Source organism: Rhinoderma darwinii, chromosome 1, assembly GCF_050947455.1.
Source record: "Rhinoderma darwinii isolate aRhiDar2 chromosome 1, aRhiDar2.hap1, whole genome shotgun sequence".
NCBI lineage: Eukaryota > Metazoa > Chordata > Amphibia > Anura > Rhinodermatidae > Rhinoderma > Rhinoderma darwinii.
This window is the reverse complement of record NC_134687.1, coordinates 228,642,519-228,661,038: the sequence shown is the minus strand read 5'-3', so window position 1 is coordinate 228,661,038 and position 18,520 is coordinate 228,642,519. Positions and strand designations below refer to the sequence as shown.

General features: G+C 39.9%; 1 protein-coding gene across 3 annotated transcripts in view; it reads right to left on the bottom strand.

Annotated features, from left to right (window-relative positions):
* Window positions 1-331: 331 nt before the first annotated feature.
* The window catches only part of POFUT3 (protein O-fucosyltransferase 3), a 32,812-nt gene continuing 14,623 nt past the window's right edge, over window positions 332-18,520 (bottom strand). For all 3 annotated transcript variants that reach the window (XM_075862068.1, XM_075862059.1, XM_075862077.1), the window contains one exon: window positions 332-8,572. In XM_075862068.1, coding sequence (XP_075718183.1) covers window positions 8,348-8,572 — 225 coding nt within the window. In that variant the 3' untranslated portion in view covers window positions 332-8,347. The remainder of the gene's footprint in view (window positions 8,573-18,520) is intronic.

Sequence of the window (18,520 nt, the reverse complement as noted above, 5' to 3'; positions counted from 1 at the left end):
TCATATGGTGATGACACACGGAGCTGTTAAGTGCCCTTTGCGCACGCAAAACGCCACATTTTTTTGCATGCGCAAAACGCACACGCTCTTGTAAATAAGGCCTTATAGTCCAAAAAAACGGTCATTTTATTGTGCAAAAAGTTGTAAAACATAGTGTTATAGATTTGGTATAACGGGAATTGTACTGACCCGCAGAATAAAGTTAACATGTAATTTATGTCGCGTGGTGAACACTATATATATAAAAAAAAACAAAAAAAAAAAAAAACACAAAAAAAACATATCTATGCCAGAATTGCTGTTTTTTGGTCACCTTGCCTCTGAGAAAAAAAAAAAAAAAAAAAGAAAGTGATCAAGAAGTCGCATGTACCCCAAAATGGTACAAATAATAACTATAGCTCGTCCCACAAAAAAACAGCCCTCATTCCACTAAGGGCTTATTCAGACGAACGTATAATACGTCCGTGCAACGCGCGTGATTTTCACGCGCGTCGCACGGACCTATGTTAGTCAATGGGGCCGTTCATAATGTCAGTGATTTTCACACAGCGTATGTCCGCTGTGTAAAACTCACGACATGTCCTATATTTGCCCGTTTTTTGCGTATCACGCACCCATTGAAGTCAATGGGTGCATGAAAACCGCGCACGGCACACGGACGCACTTCCGTATGCTGCGCGTGATGCGCGCTACAGTAGGCAAATCTATGAATGAAAACAGAAAAGCACCACGTGCTTTTCTGTTTACAAACAAAAACACAGAGTGTCATAATCATGGCGGTTGCGCGAAAATCACGCAGCCACCCATCATATGCTGCCGAGACAAAACGCACACGCTCGTGTGAATCTGGCCTTCGTCTATGAAAAAATTAAATTGGTGAAGGCTCCAATATGTCAAGAAATAAAAAAAATAATACGCAGTTGAGCAGACCTGAGGGGAACATTTCTTCTGTTTCAAGAGGAGATTTCTCAAGGCCCTAAAATTAGAGAACCATGAAGGGGAGGGCCCAAACATATCTGTTGGAAGCGAGGGTGCCCATGTTACATCAGGACAACACTTTCCCAGTAAAATTCCCCAAACTGCAAAGGTGCAGAGTGTGGACCAAAAGGGGATAAGTAAGGACACCATTTATCAGTGCGATACTGGCCTGTGCAGAAAGGATTGCTTCACAGCATAACACACATCTATGGAACTGAAATACCAGTAATACGCAAACAAATCTACTACCGAGCAAATCCGCGCTCCAAAAGCCAAATGGCGCTCCTTTCCTTCTGAGCCCTACGGTGTGCCCAAAAACCAGTTTATTTCCATATATATATCGAATCACCATACCCGGGAGAACCCTTTTAACAATTTTTGGGGTGTGTGTCTTCAGTGGCACAAGCTGGGCATGACATATTTCCCACTGAAATATTACATCTAGGGAAAAATTAAATTTTTTACTTTGCCCCAGCCGCAGCGTAATCATTCATGGAAAAGACCTGTGGGTGAAAATGCTCACTACACCCCTTAATAAATGCCTTGAGGGGTGTAGATTCCAAAATCGGGTCACTTCTCAGGGGTTTCTTTTATTATTTCACATAAGAGCCTCTGCAATTGTGAACCAATACTGTGTAAGTTTCCAAATTAGGCCTCCACTTCGCGTGGTACTCTTTCACTCCGGAGCCCTGTCGATAGTCCAGGCAAAAGATTAGGGCAACATGTAGGGTGTTTATAAAACCGGGAAACACAGCATAATAACAAGAGAGTGGTCTTGTTATGGTGGCACAAGCAGGGCACCACATATTGGCATATGTATGAAAAAAATCCAATTTTCACTCTGCAATATCGAGTGGACGCTAATTTCTGCAAAACGCCTGCGGGGTTAACATGCTCACTACACCCCTAGGTGAATACCTTGAGGGGTGTAGTTTCCAAAGTGTGGTCACTTCTGGGGGGTTTCCACTGTTTTGGTCCCACAGGGGCTTTGCAAATGCCACATCGCGCCCAGAAACCAATCCAGCAAAATCTGTACTCCAAAAGCCAAATGGCGCATCTGATCTTCTGGTCCTTGCCGTGTGCCCAAACAGTGGTTTATGACCATATATGGGGTATTTCTGTACTTCAGAGAAGTTGCTTTACAAATGTTTTTTTTTTCCTTTATTTGTTGAGAAAATGAAAAGATGTAGCTTTAGTTCAATTTATTGAAGAAAAAAAGGATTGTTTTTATTTTCACTGCCCAATTCTAATAAATTCTATGAAACCCATGTGGGGTCAAAATGCTTACTACACTCGTAGATTAATTCCTCAAGGGGTGTAGTTTCCTAAACAGAGAGTCACTTTTTGGGCGTTTTCTCTGTTTTGGTCCTTCAGGGGCTTTACAAATGCGACATTGCCTCCGCAAACAATTCCTGCTAAATTTGAGCTCCAAAAGCCAAATGGTGCTCTTTCCCTTGTAAGCCCTGCCGTGTGTCCAAACAGCCATTTATGACCACATATGGGGTATTGTTTTACTCGGCAGAATTTTCTTTACAAATGTTGTGGTGCTTTTTCTCCTTTAGTCCTTGTGGAAATGAGAAAAAAAAATAATTTGCGAAACCTACATTTTCTTTGAAAGAATGTAGATTTTCATTTTCAAGGCCTAGTTCCAATAATTTCTGCAATAAACCTGAGGGGTCAAAATGCCCACTAGACCCCTTAAGGAATATATCTAGGGGTATAGTTTCACAAATGGGGTCACTTTTGGGGGATTTCCAGTGTTTTGGCACCGCAAGAGCCCTTCAAACCTGACATAGTGCCTAAAATATTTTCTAATAAAAAGGAGGCCAAAAATCCACTAGGTGCTTCTTTGCTTCTGAGGCCTGTGTTTCAGTCCAGTAGCAAACTAGAACCACATGTGGGATATTTCTAAAAACTGCAGAATCTGGGCAATAAATATTGAGTTGCATTTCTCTGGTAAAACTTTGTTACAAAAAAAAATGTTGAGGAAATTTCACCTCTACTTTGCTTAAATTCCTGTGAAACGGTTAAGAAACTTTCTAAAAAATGTTTTGAATACTTTAAAGGGGTGAAGTTTTTAAAATTTGGTGACTTTAGGGATTTCTAATATACAAGGCCCTAAAAACCACTTCACAACTGAGCTGGCCCCTGTAAAAATAGCCTTTTGAAAATGTGAGAAATTGTTGCTAAAGTTCTAAGCCTTGTAGCGTCCTAGAAAAATAAAAGGGATGTTCAAAAAAAACGATGCCAATCTAAAGTAGACATATGGGGGGATATTAGTTAGTAACAATTCTGTGTGGTATAACTGCCTGTCATACAAGCATATACATTTAAATTAGAAAAAACGAAAATGCTTGGATAGGTAAAAGCATTCCGAAGTTATTACCACATAAAGTGAAACCTGTCAGATTTTAAAGATAAGGCTCTGTCACAAAGGCCAAAAGTGGCCAAAGCGGGAAGGGGTTAATTTTCTATGCTACTGATCGACAGCATTTTAAAAAAGGAAAAAAAAAAAAACATCTGAAATATTGCAGTTTTACAGTGACCACTTAACTCTTACAATAGGAGGACACTTCCTGTTTTGTAGAGATACCTTTCATTGAAATCCTGCCCTCTGCAGACTGCTTAAAACTTTGCATGTCACAGAGCATGCCCACAACACTCTCCCATATAAGTCAAATAGTATTTCTTTTTTTTTGCTGTAAGGTAAATATCACAAGATGGCTGCCCCAAATATGTACAAAAATGTAAAAAAATTCTGAATACATTTTAATGAAATAATAAAAATAAGGTGATAAGGTAAGATCATTATGTACATCTGCACCACCACTGCCCTTATCAGCTGTTATACCTTACCCATCTCCTTGATACTCTCCAATCTTTGAGTGACTTATTTAGTCCACCATATACCAACCACATCAACTCAGTCCCTCTGATCTAGTTTAAGAACTCCTCGGACCATCAAAGAAAACCCCTACCCTAGCACAGAAGCCCCGTTCCATTTGGATGCAATTTATCATTAACAAAAAGTTTGTACCCCAATGTAAGCTCAGCTCAGTGCTCTGGAACACAAAACCCACTCTTCTCATACCTAGACCCAAGCATTTAGCTCCCTTTACTTTGCCTATGTTGCACATGGCACTGGCAATATTCCAGAGAACACAACCTTTGAAAATCTTCCCTTCAATTCCTTACCAAATTCGCTAAACGCACTCTTTAGGATCTACAGCCTATCATATATTCGGACACTAGTTCTAACATGGACTAAGGCAATTGGGTCAGACCCAGTCTCTCCCAGTAATCCCTCCACCTGGTCTACCACATTAACCTTAGCGCCAGGGAGACCGCAAACCATTCAGTTGAGGGTTTCCTGGCGATCAGTCTACCTGCTTTTCTACCTCCATTTCTGCTAGAAAGGCGGTTTACGCAAGGAGAGCAGTCATGTCCATAATGGCCGCTCTCTTACTCCCAACATCTTCAATTAACATGCAGATTAATAGAAATATGAAAAAAACTTTGACATAAATATACACAACGTAAATGATAAAAATAGGACCATGCTATGCAAAGAAGTGTCCTGCAGTTAGAAGCAACATTGGGGGACAGAATATCATAACATATCATATGATACAAAGATCACCCATGTGGACATTGCATCGCATGTCCGAATATTGACAGAGCCACTACATTTGAGGACGCAAAAGGTGAGCAAACATACAAAATCACTCACCACATCAATTGCTCCACAAGAGCGGTCATATATTATGCAACATGTCCCTGTCCAAAAATATATATTGGCTTAACGTCCAGAGAGTTAAAAGTAAGAGTTAGGGAACACATGCGTGACATTGCTGGAGCAGAGACTGTTGACTCTATAGACCAACTCAAACTGAAACCCATAGCTCGTCATTTTAAAACACACCATGCGTGTAATCCCAAGGATCTAAGAGTCAGGGGCATTGACTGTATTAAAGCGGGTATTCGAATGGGAGACATTGGCCAAAAATTGGCGCAATGCGAGTCAAAATGGATTTGGACTCTCAACACCCTATGTCCACGAGGTTTAAATGAAGTTCTCAGTTTTGCGCCGTTTCTCTGACCTATCGTATCCCCAGCGGTTCCATTTTTAATTGCTACATTTATCTGTTTTTAATTCTATGTTTTAATGTACATTCTATGCATCTTTAACATCTAGATAGACGGGTTGATGAAGCACCATAGATATCTACTCTGTTTGGAAAGATGGAGGCGGACACTAGAATATAATCTTTTGGAAGATGAGCAACAAAGAACAATTATATATATTCTCTCTATATAAATATATTTATTCTCTATAACTACTATCTGTTTAAATATTGTATGCAGTATCTGACTTATTTTGGATTAAGTGTTAGCTGTTACATTGGTATTTCCTGTATTATAATGCACTAATATTTGTTGTTATAATAGTGTTCAATAATTTGTCTTTTACACACATCACATTTGGTTATCATAATATACCTACACTCCTATGCACATTTTCAACACTGCGTTATATTACTACTCGTGTTCATTAACATGTCGACACATATACTTATAATTTCACCAAGTAACTTTATATATATTTTCATATATATATATATGTCTTAGTTATCTCTCACCTTCACTTTTATTCACACCATCACTCATTATTTCTTTAATTAGTATGTCTGCTTATAATGTATATTTATTGCATTTACTGTATTCATGTACAATGTTCACCTTCATTCACCTTTTACACATTACTTTTTGCGCTCTCTACATTACTTTTATCTTTTACTTTCACACATATTCACTCTCTATTTTTGTCTTGCGGTTTTTCACATTACGCATCTTTGACATTTTTCTGTCTTTATTTCTCTTCAATATATATATATATTTTTTCCGTAACAAACATAAAATTTGGCAGAAACGTTTCCCCCCCCCTTTTTTGTGGGTATCATCGTCTATATTTGCTATTATAGTTGTAAATAATATACAGAAAATATTTTGTTGTATATATGGATCTATTAGCTAATATATACGATACTGTATTGTGCTCCATTGCGATTTCTACTATTTTCAATACTTACCTTCTCTGTCCTTATATGCCGACATCCTATTGGTGCTTCGTCTTCTATTTTTCTCTATTCACATCTTATTAGGAGCCGTATGTATCCTATGGAGGGCGGAGTGTAGACACATACTGCATTTTGCAGTTGACCAGCCCAGCGCTTACGTCAGGGGGGAGTGTCTCGGGCGTCTTTCGTTTCTGGGTCTTCATCTGGAGGGGCGGAGCACGTGTGCCACGTGCGCTCCTGCTCCGACCTCCTTGATGACGCAGCGCCGGAAGTGCGTCACGGGTCTGCTCTGTACCTCACGCATGCCGCTCTATAGTGGCTGATCTCAGTGATTATTCCTCCTTATGTGCCTTAACCTTTCCATTGGATCGCAGTTCCTTAAATACCCTGTTCCGCTGGAGACGCCACCCCCGGACGAAGGCATTCTTGCCGAAACGCACGTCGGGATTGGTGTCTCTGCAGTTGCAGGAGCATATATACATGGGTAAGCTGACTTTTGGTCATATACATGGCCTTTCATTGATATTATGTCTACATACATTGATTCTGGGCAGTAATACAGCTACAGCTTTACTCTCGGTGAATATATTTGTTTATTACACTGCCTTGATCTTTGTATCATATGATATGTTATATTCTGTCCCCCCATGTTGCTTCTAACTGCAGGACACTTCTTTGCATAGCATGGTCCTATTTTTATCATTTACTTTGTGTATATTTATGTCAAATAAAGTTTTTTCATATTTCTATTAATCCGAGTGTTAATTGACCTTCATTTATAGGCGAGACCTGTGATATTATAAGTCAATGCACCAAGTTGATACTTGGTTTCACATCAAACTAATTGTTTCTGTTTATCAGTAAACAGCAATAGGTTTGTTCCTGAATGTACAAATAGGTTATTTCCCAACATCTTCAGTCAACTTGACCAATTTTTGGAATTTAACAAGAGCACTGCTCATCCTTTTTTTTACTCCTTTCCACTACATTAACACAGCTTTCTGCCTGTGCAACTCTAAACAGTCTCTCCACAATATCTGACCCACTTACTAGCTGCTCCATGCGCACAAGACACTTTTCAAGGCTGTTTGCTTCTGTCAATTTTGCATCTACTTCTGCAGTGCATACACATGGCATATAAGTGAGCCCTTCAACCTGGCTGCCACCCCCAGTTACAATTTAGTTTAGAACACAAAACTATTTAACACTAAACTTGGTAAATTGTCGTAAAGTATTATCGACTGGTAAGGAACATTCCCTACTTTAAACATGGAGGCTACGAATATTAGTCATTTTCATTTACCATTCTAAATGCATTGGGCACTTGGCAATTAACAGAGCTCCATAAAAAAGTTTACACTGCATCTTTCTCCTAACAGAATTTAGTAGTAATTATAATTAGTCAGTGCGAGGCTATCTTCTGCCAAGTTATTATCCTGGTTTTTAGGGCCCTAAAAATGTAGGGAATCCAATTACCAGTTCCAGTCCGGAAACTGTCCAATGCTTTTTAAAGTCTGCACCCTTGACTGTGTTCTTCAGGAGTTCTACCACTAAACAGAGTACCGAAGAATCTCAACAGGGACTATATTGCTACGCTGCATTAAAATAAATAAACGAATGGAAAAAAAAAATGGGCCCAGGAAATCTCCTCAAAGATTCTTACATTGTAACACTATATGGTAAAGCTGGTATTGGAGTTCTTAGTTCCCTACACTTTTGAAAGGCAAATGTGCCCAGTAAGGCAGCATTCAGATGACTAAGGCAGCCGCATTTTAGAATCGTAATATGCCTGAAATACCAGGGAACACACTATTCCCAACCATTCAGAAAAAAGGACATCAATTTTTGATCTGCACAGCAACACACATGTCCATGCAGCTGTGTTTGGTACTGCAACTCAACCTTATTCACTTAAATGGACATTGTGTTTTGGGTATTGCAGTGAAGATGCTCCTTTATTCTGACGATCGGTAGGTGTCCCAGGGGCAACCCAACGTTGTAAAATTCAGGAAAACCATCAAAATTAGAACATTACAGTACATACTAGATGTTATTAATATTCTAAAGAGGGATCCTATTGTTAGAGAAGAATGATGTGCAGTGCTTATTAACAATATCTAAGAACAAGTTGGAATTTATATATTCCGCCCACAGGTTAGTGAAATATTAAAGACTTTAGAATGTTGGTATGAATTTCAATCTTGATATCCTAATTTGCATGTTTCTAGACCACTTCTAGAATACCAACCAGCAATGCTTCCCATTTCAAGTACTCTTTCACGTCACACAACCTAATGTCTGAAAACAAGATTCCAAAATTCTTGAGATGTAAAATTCCTGTTCCTGGCGACAAGAAGTCTGAGGGCTTCAGCTTCTTTTTTAGACTGTTCAAAACTGGGTCTCCACAGTTCCCTCATACTAGTCTTAGATGAACGTCCAGAAAGAAATGAAAATGGTTCCGGGGCTGGACAAGACAAGTGTTTCCAATCGGCTTTCCACCACTTGGTTTGCAAACCCTGTAAAACAAGTTATTAGTAAATCAAAAGACCAACCAACAATACTAAGAAATTAAACATTTGCCATTTTTATTTTGATCTCTACTACTTAATCTAGTCAGGCAGACCCAGAACTTTGAACTTGATTTATAGTCTATAAGTTTACAGCGCACTCTTGAGGTCATGTCCAGTATCGGTCTAAAAAATTATATGTAAGTCACTACCTATAGGTAATGACTATCTGCAGTTTAGTTTTCTTCAGTATTGGATGCCTTTCATTGTGCTACATTAGATCACAGCTATATTTCATGACTGCTGAATTGATTTTTAGAAGTCTTAAATATTTTTTCTCACTGGCATTAAAGCTTAAATCTCTGATGGATTTATAAAAGCCTAGTTTTTAACGGATCGAAAAATAACCCCAATGGATCTCACCGACTTCAATAGTTCGCCATCAGATTTCCGTTTTCTTTACTGAAGACAAAAGTGTTGTAGACTAGGATATTCTGAGGCTAACTGATAACACAAAGTCCTTTGATATTAAAGGGGTTCCCCAGTCCCTAAAAACTGATGGCCTAGCCTCAGGATAGACCATCAATAGCTGATTGCTCGGGGTCCAACTGCTGAGACCCCTGCTGATCAGCTGTTATGAAGAGGCCACAGCGCTCTTACGAGCGCTGCTTCCCCTTCACTCCGGTCACTGCTCCTACTATAAATCACCGACAACGAAGTAGCAGCGGCTCACAGTATTACAGCCCTCTCCCACTCACTTCAATGGGAGAAGGTTGTAATACTGTGAATCGCTGCTACTGCTGTGTTGGAGTTTAACGTTACGAGCAGTGACCAGAATGAAGAGGAAGCAGACTTGAGTTATCAGCTATTGATGGTCTATCCTGAGGATAGGCCATCTATTTATAGGAACTGGAAAACCACTTTAATGGGAACATCAACAGATATAATGGTCTACACATTTCTGTAAAACTTTAGGTACAATCCAAAACCGCTAATGTGAACAGTGTCTTTAAAAGGAACACTCTGTTGAATTATTTTATCGTGGCGCTAGTTTGTAAAATACACTTGCTAAAAGGTAGGACTGGTTATACTCTTAGGGCATGACCACACGTGGCGGATTTCCTCCGCAACTGTCCGCATCAATGCCGCACAGAATCTGCGTTGCAGATTCTGCTGCGGATCTGCCCAAAATGTGCAGTAAATTGATGCGGACTAGCTGCTGCGGACTGCGGTAAAAGTACTTCCCTTCTCCCTATCAGTGCAGGATAGAGAGAAGGGACAGCACTTTCCCTTGTGAAAGTCAAAGAAATTCATACTTACCGGCCGTTGTCTTGGTGACGCGTCCCTCCTTCGGCATCCAGCCCGACCTCCCTGGATGACGCGCCAGTCCATGTGACCGCTGCAGCCTGTTATTGGCCTGTGATTGGCTGCAGCCGTCACTTAGACTGAAACGTCATCCTGGGAGGCCGGACTGGAGACAGAAGCAGGGAGTTCTCGGTAAGTATGAACTTCAATTTTTTTTACAGGTAGCTGTATATTGGGATCGGTAGTCACTGTCCCGGGTGCAGAAACAGTTACTGCCGATCGCTTAACTCTTTCAGCACCCTGGACAGTGACTATTTACTGACGTCTCCTAGCAACGCTCCCGTCATTACGGGAGCCCCATTGACTTCCTCAGTCTGGCTGTAGACCTAGAAATACATAGGTCCAGCCAGAATGAAGAAATGTCAAGTTAAAAAAGCAAAACGCATCCGCAGCACACATAACATGTGCATGACAGCTGCGGACTTCATTGCGGAATTTAGAATCTCCATTGAAGTCAATGGAGAAATTCCGCCATGAGTCCGCCACTGCTCCGCAACAGACAGAGCATGCTGCGGACACCAAATTCCGCTCCGCAGCCTATGCTCCGCAGCGGAATTTTACGCCTCGTCTAAACGAACACTTCTAAATAGAAGTGGAAGGCAATGGAGAAACGGCTCCGCTGCGGATTAACGCTGCGGAGTGTCCGCAGCGGAATTTAAGTGAAATTCCGCCACGTGTGAACCCAGCCTTACCAGGCACTTGGTTTCAAAACAATCCAGACTGTCGTTATGTCACGTGACAGGCAGATACCTACAGCGTCTGCTGTGAGGACCGCAAATCCCTTTCAGTATGCATTCCTATGAGACCCACATTGAGCCTCCCAAAGGAATGAATAGTAAAAAAGGGACTTCCGGTCCACACAGCAGAAACTGTGGGAATTGGCGGGTCACAGCGCAGTCACATGACATAACACCCTCCACTCTTGCCGGCCAGCAGTCCATCGCCGCTGATTTTGGCAATTAACCCCTTAAATGATCGCCGCATTTATGGGGTTTGTAGCAGCCAGCACGTAGGGGTTGCCGATGGTGGTCATGGCAACCAGAGGCCAGACAATGGCCTTCAGACTACCACGTACGGAAGCCTATGAGTTATGTCACACTGATAGAATACACTACACCGCATGTAATGTTTTCTAGCAGTGATCAGTGCTGCAGGTCTTCGAGTCCCTTCGTGTGACAAAAGTATAAAAAAAAAAGTGAAACTTTATTTTTCCTATTTGAAGGTTTTTATTATAGGAAACAAAAACACACACATTTGGCATCACCGCATTCATAACGACCCCAACTATATTGTTATTTTTCATGTACCCCTAAATAGTACCGATAAAAACTCCAACCCGTCCCGTAAAAAAAAAACAAAAAAAATCCTTACACAGCTTTTTTGACTGAAAAATAAGAAGTTATGACTCGAAAGGTGCGTTCACACGCTGAGGCAAAAACGTCTGAAGATACGGAGCCGTTTTCAAGGGAAAACAGCTCCTGATTTTCAGACGTTTAAGCCACTCGCGATTTTCGCTGCCGTTTTTTGGAGCTTTTTTTCAATAGTCTGAGAAAACGGCTTCAAAAACGTCCCAAGAAGTGTCCTGCACTTCTTTTGACGAGCCGTCATTTTACGTGCCGTATTTTGACAGCGACGCGTAATATGACAGCTCGTCTGCACAGAACATCGCAAGACCCATTGCAAGCAATGGGCAGATGTTTGCCGACGTATTGGAGCCGTCTTTTCAGGCGTAATTCGAGGCGTAAAATGCCTCCATTACATCTGAAAAGAGGTTGTGTGAACATATCTTTACAGGCTTCTGTAAGGGTAACAATATACTGTAATACATTAGTATTGAGGTGTACTGTACCAGCGATCTAACTATCGCTGGTTCAAGTCCCCTTGGGGATAATAAATGTGTAGGAAAAAAAACACAAAAAAAACCACACCTTTTCACCAATTTTCTTCTAAAGTAATGTAAAATATAAATAAACAAAGTTAGTATCGCTGTGTTCGTAAGAGTCCGAACAATTACAATATACCATTTAACTCACGGTGAGCGCCGTAAAAAAAAAAAAAAAAAAAAAAAAGAATGTTAAACGTCTAAAAGAAAATGTCATAAGTGATCAAACAGTTGAATGTACCAAAAAAATAAAATAAAATAATGGTACTAATATAAAACTACAGCTCGTCCCTCAAAGAAACAAGTCCTCACACTGTTCAAATCGACCAAAAAATATATAAATTATGGCTCTCTCAGATTGGTGTAACAAAAACAATTTTTTTTTAACAAATAGTTTTCTTTGTGAAAGTAGTAAAATATATTTAAAAAAATCCTATATCAATTTGGTATCGCCATAATCTTATTGAGACGCTGAATACAAGTTGTCATTTTTACCGCACGGTGAATGCCGTAAAAACGAAACCCAAAAAAAAAATATAAAAAAATGGACGAATCAGTTTTTTCAAATTTCAGCCTGCAAAGATTTTTTTTTTAGTTCCCCAAATACATGATATGGCACGTTAAATGGTGTCAATATATCTACAACTCCTCCCACAAAAAATAAGAACTCACACCACCCTATTGAAAAAAAATTATAGCTGTTTGAAGGCAAGGATTGAAAAACAAAGCTGAAAAAGCAAAAAAAATAAAAAAAAAATCCAAAAAATTGATCAGTCCCAAAAAAGAGTTAATTAATTTCTAATGAACACATTTATGACCACATATGGGGTATTCCCATACTACGGAGAAATAGCTTTGCAAATGTTGGTTATTTTTCTCCTTTATTCCTTGTAAAAAATTCTATGTTTTTTCAGAAAAAAAATGTAGATATTAATTTTCCCGGTCTAATTCCACTAAACTCTGCAAAAACCCAGTGGGCCAAAATGACTATACCCCTAGAAAAATTCCTTGAGGGGAATTTTTGGGGAGTTTCCACTGCTTTGGCTACACAAGACCTGTTCAATCCTGACATGGTACCTAAAATATATCCTTTAAAAAAAGGGGGAGGCCCCAAAATCCACTGGGTGCTTCTTCGCTTCCGAGGCAATTTGTTTAACCCCTTAAGGACGCAGCCTAGTTTGGGCCTTAAGGCTCAGAGCCCATTTTTCAAATCTGACATATTTCAATTTATGTGGTAATAACATCGGAATGCTTAAACCTACCCAAGCGATTCTGAGATTGTTTTCTCGTGACACATTGGGCTTCATGTTCGTGGTAAAATTTAGTCGATATATTCAGTGTTTATTGGTGAAAAATTGCAAAATGTAGAGAAAATTTTGAAAAAATTGCATTTTTCAGAATTTAAATGCATCTGCTTGTAAAACAGACGGTTATACCACCCAAAATAGTTACTAGTTCACATTTCCCATAGGTCTACTTTAGATTGGCATCGTTTTTTGAACATTTTAGTTTTCTTGGACGTTACAAGGCTTAGAACATAAACAGCAATTTCTCATATTTTTAAGAAAATTTCAAAAGCCTTTTTTTTAAGGTACCTCTTGAGTTCTGAAGTGGCTTTGTGGGGCCTATGTATTAGAAACCCTCATAAAACACCCCATTTTAAAAACTAGACCCCTCAAAGTATTCAAAACAGCATTTAGAAAGTTTAACCCTTCAGGCATTTCACAGGAATTAAAGCAAAGTGGAGGTGAAATTTGCAAATTTCATTTTTCTTGCTGAATTTCAATTTGATTCATTTTTTTTTTCTGTAACACAGAAGGTTTTACCAGAGAAACACTACTAAATATGTATTGTCCAGATTCTGCAGTTTTTAGAAATGTCCCACATGTGGCCCTACTGCACTCGTGGACTAAAACACAAGCCCTAGAAGCAAAGAAGCACCTAGTGCATTTTGAGTCCTCTTTTTTTATTAGAATATATCTTAGGCAGCATGCCAGGTTTGAAGAGGTGTTGAGGTGCCAAAACAGTAGGAATCCCCCAATAGTGACCCCATTTTGGAAACTACACCCCTCAAGGAATTCATTTATGGTTGTTGTTACCATTTTGACCGCACAGTTTTTTCACAGCACGTATTTGAATTGGGCTGTGAATTAAAAACATTTTTTTTCCAATAAAATGTCATTTGTGATCAAAATTTCTTATTTTCACAAGAAATAAAATACTCAATTTTGTTGCCCAATTTGTCCTGAGTGCGGCAATACCCAATTTGTGGTGATAAACTGCCGTTTGGGCCCATGGGAGGGCTCAGAAGGAAAGGAGCGCTGTGTGTTCTTTGGAGTCCAGATTTTGCTGGATTGGTTTTCGGGTGCCATGTCGCATTTGCAGAGCCCCAGAGGTATCAAAGCAATAGAAACCAACCACAAATGACCCCATTTTGGAAACTACACCCCTCAAGGAATTCATTTATGGGTGTTGTGACCATTTTGACCCCATAGTTTTTTCACATAACTTATTTGAATTGGGCTGGGAATGAAAACAAAATTATTTTTTTCAAATAATATGTAGTTTTGGCTGAAAATTTCTTATTTTCACAAGAAACAAAATACCCCATTCTGTTGCGCAATTTGTTCTGAGTGCCGCAATACCCCATTTGTTGTGATAAACTGCCGTTTGGGCCCATGGGAGGGCTCAGAAGGAAAGGTTCACCATTTGGCCTACTGGGGATTTTCTAGTGCGAAGTCATGTATGCAGAAGCACCTGAGGTACCAGTGCAGTTAAAACCCGCAAGAAGTGACCCCGTTTTAAAAACTACACCCTTAAGGCATTCATCTAGAGGTGTAGTGAGCATTTTGACCGGAGACCTACACCCCATAAACTGTAATGTGGGTTCTCCCGGGTATGGCAATACCCTACATGTGGCTGTTATCAGCTGCCTGGGCACACAGCAGGGCTCAAAGGGGTAAGTAAAATTGGGGTAAATTATAAACCAAGGGATGTATGATCAATTTTAAAACACTTTCATACAGAGCTCTGGTTATTCGGGACACGTGTCACATTGATATATTGTGTCATCCCTTATCGCCCTCTTATAGCAGACTTTGCACCTCTTTTGACTTTTTCCCTTCTTGCCAGTTTGGGGAACTTCTCCTGGAAAGTGTTGCCGCCCTGGTACGATGCGTGTGGCCCCGCTTCCAGAAGTACTGGGTGCCCCCCCTTCTTGGTCCCTAAAGATTAGGTTCTTGATAATCACCTCTTGAAATTCCAGGAAAGTTCCCGTCTGGCCTGCACATCGACGTAGCACGTACGCATTGTACAAAGCCATCTGTATGATGTGCACGGCCAGCTTCTTATACCACACCCCATGGCGCTGTAGGGCTTCAGGATTTGATCTTGCAAGTCCATCCCTCCCATGTACCTATTGTAGTCCAGGATGCAGTTTGGTTTGGGGGTGACCTTTCCTTCATATATCCTAAACCTGTAGGCATACCCTGATGCACCCTCGCAGCTTATACATCTTCACGCCATACCTTGCCCTCTTACCCGGCATGTACTCACGGAATTGAACCCTCCCTTTAAAATGTACCAGGGACTCATCAATAGAAATACACTTCTCGGGGGTGTATGCTTGGGAAAACCGGGCACTGGAATGGTCTAATAGGGATCTCCGTTTATACAAACGGTCAAAACTGGGGTCATCTCGGGGTGGGCACGGCTCATTATCAGTATAATGTAAGAAGCGAAGTATTGGCTCATTTATTTATTTTTTTAGGTTCCAGTTCAGTTCTGAAGTTGCTTTGAGGGGCCCATATATTAGAAACCCCTATCAAACACCCCATTTTAGAAACTAGACCCCTCAAAGTATTCACAACAGCATTTAGAAAGTTTATGAACCCTTTAGGTGTTTCACAGAAATTTAGAGCAAAGTAGAGGTGAAATTAAAATTTTTGTTTTTGTCAGAAAATCCTCTTTATACCATTTTTTTTATAACACAAAAGGATTTATCAGAGAAACGCAACTTAATACGGATTGCCCAGATTCTGCAATTTTGAGAAATATCCCACATGTGGCCCTAGTGAGGTAATGGACTGAAGCACCGGCCTCAGAAGCAACGGAGCACCTAGAGGATTTTGAGGCCTCCTTTTTATTAGGCACTATGTCCGGTTTGAAGAGGTCTTGTGGTGCCAAAACATTGGGAACCCCCCAAAAGTGACCCCAATTTGGAAACTAGACCCCTTGAGGAATCCATTGTAGTTTTCTTGGGGTGCATGCGACTTTTTGATCAGTTTTTATTCTATTTTTAGGTGGCGTGGTGACTAAAAAAACAGCAATTCTACTATTGTTTTTTTATTCTTTTTTTTTTTACAGCGTTCACCGTGCGCTATAAATGACATTCACTTTATTCTTCGGGGCGATACGATTACGGCGATACCATATGTTTATAGTTTTTTTTTATGTCTTATGGCGTTTGCACAATAAAATACATTTTGTAAACAATCATTCACTTTTTGTGTTACCTTATTCTAAGAGCCAGAACGTTTTTATTTTTCAATCAATAAAGCCGTGCGAGGAATTATTTTTTGCGTAACGAACTGTAGTTTCGAACAGTACCATTTTTCGGTACATGCGACTTTTTGATCTCTTTTTATTCCATTTTTTGGGAGGTGAAGTGACCAAACAATTGTGATTGTGGTACGGTTTATTATTATTTTCTTTTACGGCGTTCACCGTGCGGGATAAATAACGAAATAATTTTGTAGTTCAGGCCGTTACGGACGCGGCGATACCAATTATGTATAGTTTGTTTATATATTTTTATTAATAATAAATGACTGATAAGGTAAAAAAGGGGGATTTTTGCTTTTAATACTTTTATTTTCTTATTTTTTACACATCTTTTTTACTTTATTACTTTGTCCCACTAGGGGACTTGAGGGCAGGAGGCCCTGATCGCAATTCTAATACACTGCACTACATGCTTAGTGCAGTGTATTAGAACTGTCAGCTACTCACTGACAGCAAGCATAGTGGGTCCTGACGTTGTCAGGACCCACTAGGCTTCCGTCTATGGCATAGCCGGACGCCATTGTTTGGTGTCCAGTTGCCATAGTCACCATCGCCGGCCGCTATCGCGTAGCAGGCCGGTGATGGCAGCTTAACCCCTAAAAAGCCGCGCTCTCTATAGAACGCGGCTTTTAAGGGGTTAATCAGCGGGGACACAGCGATCGGTCCCCGCTGTAGGAGCTGTGACAGCTGCTGTACGAGACAGCAGCTGTCACAGCTCTTGTATGTGTCGGGAGGAAGGCCGAAACGGCCGTTACTCCCGAGACGTACTATTAGGTCATGGAGCGCGAACGATACAGCTGCCATGACCTAATAGTACGTCCAAGAACGGGAAGGGGTTAAGTCCATTAGCACACTTGGGCCACATGTGGGATATTTCTAAAAACGTCAGAAACTGGGCAATAAATATGGAGTTACATTTCTCTTGTAAAACCTTCTGTGTTACAGAATATTTTTTTTTATTACAAATGAGTTTCGGCAAAAATACATAATTCGGTTCCAGTTCAGTTCTGAAGTTGCTTTGAGGGGCATATATATTAGATACCCCTATAAAAACACCCCATTTTAGAAACTAGACCCCTCAAAGTATCCACAACAGCATTTAGAAAGTTCATTAACCCTTTAGGTGTTTCACGGGAATTTAGAGCAAAGTAGAGGTGAAATTTACATATTTAATTTTTTTTGTCAGAAAATCCTTTTTATAAAAAATTTTTTCTAGAACACAAGGTTTTACCAGAGAAACGCAACTTAATATTTATTGCCCAGATTCTGCAGTTTTGAGAAATATCCCACATGTGGCCCTAGTGAGGTAATGGACTGAAGCAGTGGCCTCAGAAGCAAAGGAGCACTTAGAAGATTTTGAGGCCTCCTTTTTATTAGGCACCATGTCCGGTTTGAAGAGGTCTTGTGGTGCCAAAACAGTGGAAACCCCCAAAAAGTGACCCCATATTGGAAACTAGACAACTTGAGGAATTCATTGCAGTTTTCATGGGGTGCATGCAACATTTTGATCAGTTTTTATTCTATTTTTAAGTGGCGTGGTGACTAAAAAACAGCAATTCTACTATTGTTTTTTTATTCTATTTTTTCGACAGCATTCACCGTAGGCTATAAATGACATTCACTTTATTCTGCGGGGCGATACAATTACGGCGATACTAGATGTTTATAGTTTTTTTATGTCTTATGGCGTTTGCATAATAAAATACGTTTTGTAAAAAATCATTTACTTTTTGTGTTACCTTATTCTAAGAGCCAGAACTTTTTTATTTTACCACGAAGAAAGCCGTGCGGGGACTTATTTTTTGCGTAAGTAACTGTAGTTTCGATTATTACCATTTTTAGGTACGTGACTTTTTGATCTCGTTTTATTCCATTTTTTGGGAGGTCAAGTGACTAAACAATTGTGATTCTGGTACGGTTTATTATTTTCTTTTACGGCGTTCACCGCGCGGGATAAATAATGAAATAATTTTGTAGTTCAGGCCGTTACGGACGCGGCGATACCAATTATGTATAGTTTGTTTATATATTTTTATTAATAATAAAAGGACTGATAAGGGAAAAAGAGGGATTTTTACTTTTATTTTCTTATTTTTACACATCTTTTTTTACTTTATTACTTTGTCCCACTAGGGGACTGGAGAACA